The 7568-nt window shown below is 46.2% G+C and overlaps 1 protein-coding gene across 1 annotated transcript in view; it reads left to right on the forward strand.

Moving 5' to 3' along the window:
* The first annotated feature begins 1212 nt into the window (after positions 1 to 1212).
* The window catches only part of BPNT2 (3'(2'), 5'-bisphosphate nucleotidase 2), a 32608-nt gene continuing 26252 nt past the window's right edge, over positions 1213 to 7568 (forward strand). The window contains exon 1 of the mRNA XM_009640231.2: positions 1213 to 1413. Coding sequence (XP_009638526.1) covers positions 1213 to 1413 — 201 coding nt within the window. The remainder of the gene's footprint in view (positions 1414 to 7568) is intronic.

Here is a 7568-nt window from a genome sequence, read left to right on the forward strand (position 1 = left end):
TCTCCACTGCCTTGGAGTTCAGTTACCACTGAAATCATGTTTAACTCTCAAGCTGTTTACAATCCAAACAAAAGGATTTCCCTGTACAGCATCCAAAACCGACCAAGTTACAAGTGCTTAAGCTTTTTGCACCAAGATCAAATATAAAAAAAAAAAAATTCTTTCTTCCTATTTCCTGTGGTTGCAGTCTTCTGCATACCCTATAGCTTAGGCTGTATCTACAGAGCCTCTTTTTATGTATCACATAAGCTTTTACAGATAAGCTTGCTCTTCTAATCCTCTAAGGGTTCTGTACAAATTCGGTCTTTTCCCTTCTAAACTTCTTAATTTCTTACTTATTCAGAAGATATTTCTACACTTGACTTCTTAAAGACTTTTTCATTTCCTTGGAGATATCGTAATATTTTTGCAGAATAGCTGTTAAGCTCTGTACCTAACTGGCCCATTAACAATTTTCTGACTCAACAAGGAAGTAAAATTCTATCCTTTCCCATTATCCTAAACCAGGTTTGACCGTACCTGTAAGATAGCATAAGGTCTTGAAGGAGCCCATTAAAACTTTTGCAGTCAGATGAGCACTGATCTGATTTATAAACACCGTGTCCGTTAAAATTTTTTCCAAACATTTTGGCAAACCAGCTTTTTCCCAGATCAAGCAGCAGGTGCCTGAATCAGAATTCCCCAGACCGCTCACAGGTCCTTGCAGGCCTCTTATCATTCCATTTCCACTCCTCGATTCCTGAGCTCACAGCACCTGGCTGCAGCTGCTCTTCCATAAATGCAGGCTTGGACCATGCTCTTTCTTCCCAGAGCCCCACCACAGTCAGCTCACTCGCTCTCTGTCACGCTTTGCATGCCACCTTTGCATGTCTTTTACCTTGGATGCCCTTTCTTGGACCAGGCTCTTCTGCTTTCCCTTAGGCCTTTTCCTGGATCACAGGTATTGCATTTAATAATCTTGGCATTGCCACTAAGCCAGAGCCAAGCCCTAGCGCAGAGCCAGACTTGCCGTAAGCAGCATTCCCTGGATGCAGCTCAGTGCATGGAGATCTTCATGGGAGCAAACAGGTAGGAGGGCAAAGCAATCTCTCCAGGCAACGAGACAGCGAGGAGCTTTGCTGCATTGCTGCTGGCTGAACTTCTCAGTATCAGCGCTAAGCGGACCTGGAGAGATGCAGGAGATGGGCTCTGAGCGGCACATACCAGGGGACCATGAATGCCCACGACAGCACAGAACAGACTAGTTCTGGCAGTGTGACCTGCTGCAAGCTCCAGGAGCTGGATCCTATACTGGCGAGGAATACAGATGTTATTCCCACATGCACTACAGATTATGGCCCCTTTCTGGCTTGTATCAGGAATAGCGTGGCCAGCAGGACTAGGGAAGCAATCATCACCCTGTACTCAGCACTGGTGAGGCGGCATCTCAAATACTGTTTTCAGTTTTGGGCCCCTCACTACAAGAAGGACACTGAGGCACTGGAACATGTCCAGAGAAGGGCAACGAAGCTGGTGAAGGGTCTGGAGCACAAGGCTTAGGAGGAGCGGCTGAGGGAACTGGGGTTGTTTAGCATGGAGGAGGCTGAGAGGAGACCTCATCACTCTCTACAACTACCTGAAAGGAGGCTGTAGCGAGGTGGGTGTTGGTCTCTTCTCCCAGGTAACAAGCGATAGGACAAGAGGGAATAGCCTCAAGTTGCGCCAGGGGAGGTTTCAATTGGGTATTAGGAAAAAACTCTTTACTGAACGAGTGGTCAAGCATTGGAACAGGCTGTACAGAGGTGGTGGAGTCATCATCCCTGGAGGTGTTCAAAAAAGGTGTATATGTGGCACTTCAGGACACGGTTTAGTAGGCATGGTGGTGTTGGGTTGATGGTTGGACTTGATGATCTTGGAGGTCGTTTCCAACCTGAATGATTCTATGATTCCCATAATTGGATTTGGATCCATTTCTTCTCCACTAATTAAAAGGAAGCATCCATAGCCAAGGAGCACACTGCTATGGGGAGAAAAGCTGGGCTACAGGTACCCAGGGACTCTTCAGTTCCTGCAGGACCTCAAGACAGATCCAGGATCAAGACCAGATATGAAATTCACTCTGTGGGACCTTTCCGAACATAGTTGTTTTCCCTTCCCCTGTTCCACATTTAACCAACAGAGTGATCTAACACAACAACCAGGATGCCTCACTGCCACCAGTGTCCAGGCCTATTAACTTCACCATGCTCCAGACCCATCCTGCAGCTGATCTCATGCTTTTAACAACTGTCCCATTTAACTTGTACCACATATGCTTTGGCATGGGTCCTACTACTTGACATTTTGTTGCCAACTGTGGAAAACTGAGCTCCAGTGCCCACAGACAGAGGTAAAGGTGTAGCCTGTTTGTGCCACAGGACACCATGCTGGATAAAATTGAGCAAGATTTCACACAGCCTGTCTCTCTCACTGAGTTCCAAAATTGCCCCAAGAATGCATATTACTTCAGGTGGTGAATCCACAGCAGTGTGAGGGTAGGGAACACACTGCAGTAGTGCTGAGAAATGCAGAAGTGGATTTTCATGCTCTTACTAGAAGTGGGTTGTTCTATGGCAGCCACAGGAAGTCATGTGGCAAGTACACAATTTTTGTTTCTTACAAATAAACATAAAGTTGGTCTGGGAAGGTGAACAGATACCAGATGTCATCTAATCAAGGTCCTGCAGCAGCCCTGGGGTCCTTCTGTACATATCTTACTACTTCACTGTTGTCTTCTATGCTACATGTGCAGCCCCTACAGCTGGAGTTTTACATGCCTCTCCCATGCAAACCTCTGACCACTCACGTCGTGCTCTGGTTGAGGAAAAGTGGGTAGTAAAGAGCATGGTAGAAGCCTTAGTCTGCCCTTATTTGGGATACACTCCAAACCAGAGACATTCGTCCATCTTCCTTGCCCTGTTTAGTCCGACTTCATGCTTCACACATCTTGTAGTATTCTGCTTTTATTTTACTTACTGATTTAAATAAAGCCCTTTAAAAATATCCTCAAGTTCAATACGTCTCTGCACAACCCTCCCAAGGCTCTCAGCCCTGCAGGGCCAGCCACGACATAAGAAGGAGCTAGCTATAACTGGGACTGCTGCTGCAAATAAGGTTGGGTGAGGTGGTGTTACGGCAAAATTACCAGGCAAGAACAGGAAATATAAGGAGAAAAGCAAGGAAAGGGAAAGGAAGAACCCAATTATAACCACCCCCATCCCCCCCGACGACTGTTCATAGCTCCCCATACACACACTGCACCAATCAAATGTTCAGTGCAAGGGAACGTTACCCCACACTACAAAGAATTTACACTCAACAGTAAGTACGGGACCTCCCTCGTGGACTACCTTCCCAGCCCTGACAGGCAAGTGAAGTGGCTGCAGCTGGTGCTGGCACTTGCACAGCAGGTTCCCCTCGGGTAGTCTGGTGCTGTCCGACAGCCATCTGCTCCTTCTTGGCCTCTCAGAAGCACCGACGCAGCCGATCTTTTTCATGCGCTGCAGATCAAACTCAGCTCTGACCCTGAGGGACTTCCCGTCTTTTCCACAGGCACGCTGCAGCTGCAGACATAAAAAACGAACGCTCACTGAGGTTGTCCGTGAGTGGCTTCATAAACCACTGGGGTTAGGCAGGAGTCACAGAGAAACAACCAGCAACAGAGCGCTGCTGTTGCTGCTGACAGACCCGGTTAACCTGCTCGCATGGCTGGAGCTGTGGAAGATGCGGGCATCGCTTGCTTTTCCCCAAGAGTCAGCACTGATGCTGGCAAAGCAGCTATGGCAATGCACTATACAGTAAAGTACTGTTGGCAAAAAATCGCCTTCCTGGACAAGGATGGGAGCTCACTAGGTCATACATTCTTGCTACAGATTCTACAAGTCCCAGACACCAAAATCCCTGTGCTCAGGCATGCTCCCCAAACAGCCATAGCATAAACCTGGGCTTTCTGTATGGCCATGGCACACTCCTCTCAAGCACTGACTCCCCTGGCAATGGCCAGGGGTCACCAGTACCTACACAGCCTTCATAGAATCATTTAAGTTGGAAAAGACCTTTAAGATCATCAAGTCCAACCATTAACCTAACACTGCCATCCCACCACTAAACCATGCCCCTAAGCACCTCGTCTACCCATCTTTTAAATACCTCCAGGGATGGGGACTCAACCACTTCCCTGGGCAGCCCGTTCCAGTGCTTGACAGCCCTTTCGGTGAAGAAATTTTTGCTGATGTCCAATCTAAACCTCCTCTGATGCAACTTGAGGCCATTTCCTCTTGTCCTATTGCTTGTTACTTGAAAGAGGAGACCAACACCCACCTCACTACACCCTCCTTTCAGGTGGTTGTAGAAGGCAATAAGGTCTCCTCTCAGCCTCCTCCATGCTAAACAACCCCAGTTCCCTCAGCCGCTCCTCCTAAGCCTTGTGCTCCAGACCCTTCACCAGCTTCGTTGCTCTCCTGTGTACATGTTCCAGCACCTCAACGTTCTTCCTGTAGTGAGGGACCCAAAACTGAACACAGCTTTCGAGGTGCGGCCTCACCAGTGCTGAGTACAGGGGGATGATCACTTTCCTACTCCTGCTGGCCACACTATTCCTGATACAAGCCAGGATGCTGTTGGCCTTCTCAGCCACCTGGGCACACTGATGGCTCACACTCAGCTGGCTGTCAACCAGCACCCCCAGGTCCTTTTCTTCTGGGCAGCTCTCCAGCCATTCTTCCCCCAGCCTGTAGAATTTCATGTTCCTCACTATGCTCCCTGGGGATCCCCACCCAGCACTCAGGACACCACTGTTAATGCCTTTTCCCTACCAACAAGTGGCCCTTTCATTTGTCGACTTCCCGAACTCGAAGTACAACCCTTCTGCCAAAGTCACCACCGCTCATCTCACAAGCGTCACGGTGAACAGACTGCAATATCGCATTGCCACTTGGTCATACACAGCCCCCTCTAGATGAATCCAACAGAAAGCAGTGCATTTCACTCCCAACACACTGCACCCCATTCAAGAAGCTCTGCCAAGCCCTCCTACAGCGACTGTTTCTGTGGGAGGCTAACGAGGCACATCACTTTCAGCACATCAGTATGTTGTTTGGATTCTCAAGGGCAAATGAAGCTGACTCCTAAGACCGCAGCTAACACAGCTCCCATAGGGACATATGTAACATGAGATTTACATTCAGGCTGGAGCACTTTTTTTCCACTCAGTTAAGGAACGCTTCAGTATTAGAGATGGACGTAATTTTCCTGCCAAAAACGCAAGTATGTTTGTTTAAAAACTTGGTTTGATTCAGGGAACACTATTTTTTTTTTCAAATGTATCAAATTATTTGGCCTACAATTAGTTAAAGTGTACAAAAGAATAATTTTGTATTTTCAAAAGGAACATCTCCATTAAATTTTTACCCCACCCCTCATGCAAAGAGATAAATTTCCTTTTGCTAGGAATGAAACGAGACAATTTTTTTTTTCCCTAAGTTTATTTACATTTTGTGTCTCCATCATGATCTCTGGAAACCCATCTTACAGGTTGAAGCCCTGAAGAAAACCTCGCCTAAGCTCCCTTCATGCCATCTGCCAGGAGCACTTTGCAAAGATCTCTGTGGTGTTGTGGAGCCCAGCTGAAGTCAACAGCACCTTGGATAAACTTGAGGAACCCGATCTAGGGATCTTAGGAAAACAGCACAGGAGGTGCCAGACTAAGACCTTAAAAAAAAATTACATCGGTAATTACAGAGAAAAAGGATTCTAGCATATTGTCTATAGGTTATGTGACTGTATTCAGTAGCAGACACTGCTTATTCACAAAGCTGACACAGATGGTAAATACAGTATCACTGAAATAAAGAGCCCTCTGTGCACTGTCCTCTTCACAGTTTACATTACTGTTAATATTTACTGCAGGCATAGAAATGTTAGCAGCAAGTAATAAATCCATCATTTTTCCACGCCTCTGTAAGGCCTTTGCAAAATTCAGTGGGATGAAAAGCCTAGTATTTTACTTTCTTTCCATTAAGTAAGAAAGCAGCTCAGAAAGTTGCAGGTTTTCTTCCTTCTCCCAGGCTTCCTCCACCAGTAGTTTAAAATCCCTGTTTACTGAACACACATAAACAGTTACTGATAGCAGCAGGCAGCACAGCTGTTGACTACTTTTCCCAGTGTTTTTTAAAAAGGGACACATTACAAACACACCTGGTTGTTAGTCTTGCATTCATTGCTCATTACAGACACAAGTTTACCTTTGCCAACACCAACCCTGTGTTGCTGCATAGCTTCTTACCATTAATTATTAGTATATGAAATGCTGAATCGTGAAATCAGTATTAAGGAAAATGATCACTGTATCCTTTCAAGCCCCCTTTCTGCCAGAGGAGCAACTGCATAGAAAAACAAAACAAACACTTGTACCTTAAAGAGAACGGGAGGCGGGAAAACATGCACATTCTAGTTGTTGCCTAATAGCATATAAAGTTAAATCCCAGCATCGCTAAGTGTAAAATCCAACTAGTTTGAATCCTATTTCAAATGCAATGCTTTCTCTTCCTACAGTCCCTTCTTTCAACTGCAGTCCCTGCACATACACATAGACTTCGAAGAGGGTGCGATCCTGCAGGACACCTGGTATATAACCATCTAATTGAAGATGACATCAAATGGAGGCGCAGCGGAGATGATATGGCAACTTCATTTTGCAAGGGTGATCAGTTTTGGTCTTTCCTAGTTTTCACATTCTTGATCACAGAAGTTTAACACTTTAAAAAAAAAAAAAAAAACCCAAGCCCCAAGATCTCAGGAAAATGGTAATTGCTAGATAATTGCTAATCCCTAGTAATTACTTCTTCCCAAAGTTATTAGCAAGGTCTGCTACTACAATGTGTATATCAACAGACAAGAACATTGCTTGAGTAGAAGAACGTGCAGTTAATTCAAGCAATGCTGAATTAATTTCACTCTTTTGTTTCTGGTATAACTTACTCAAAACTACTAGAGAGAATTAGAACAGAGAACAGTAAAAAAAAAAAAAAAATAGTATCGGTGACCCTTCCTGGCTTCCACCCCCAATGTCCATCCCCACCATAAACATGCAGCTTCACACTCCCTCAACCCAACCGAGGTGCCAAGAAAAAGTAGAAATTAAGACAGGTAGGCCTTCAGCACCTCACTTGGCTGGGTGTCCTGGTTTCAGCTGGGATAGAGTTAGTTTTCTTCATAGTAGCTAGCATAGTGCTGTGTTTTGGATTTAGTACCAGAAGAATGTTGATAACACACTGATGGTTTCAGCTGTTGCCAAGTAGTGCTCAGACTACTCAAGGACTTTTTGAGCTTCTCCTGCTCAGCCAGGTGCACAACAAGCTGGGAGTACAGCGCAGCTAGCACAGCTAACCCAAACTGACCAAAGGGCTATTCCATACCATATAACGTCATGCTCGGGGGGGGTTAGTTTGGTCGGTCGGTCACAGGCAGAGTGGTCGCAGCTCGGGCTGTGTCACCGCGGCTCAGGGGGAGTGATCGCGGCTCGGGGCGGGCTGGGCCTCGGGCAGCGGGGG

Source organism: Egretta garzetta, unplaced genomic scaffold (genome assembly GCF_000687185.1).
Source record: "Egretta garzetta isolate BGI_Z169 unplaced genomic scaffold, ASM68718v1 scaffold340, whole genome shotgun sequence".
In the NCBI taxonomy this organism is placed as follows: Eukaryota; Metazoa; Chordata; class Aves; order Pelecaniformes; family Ardeidae; genus Egretta; species Egretta garzetta.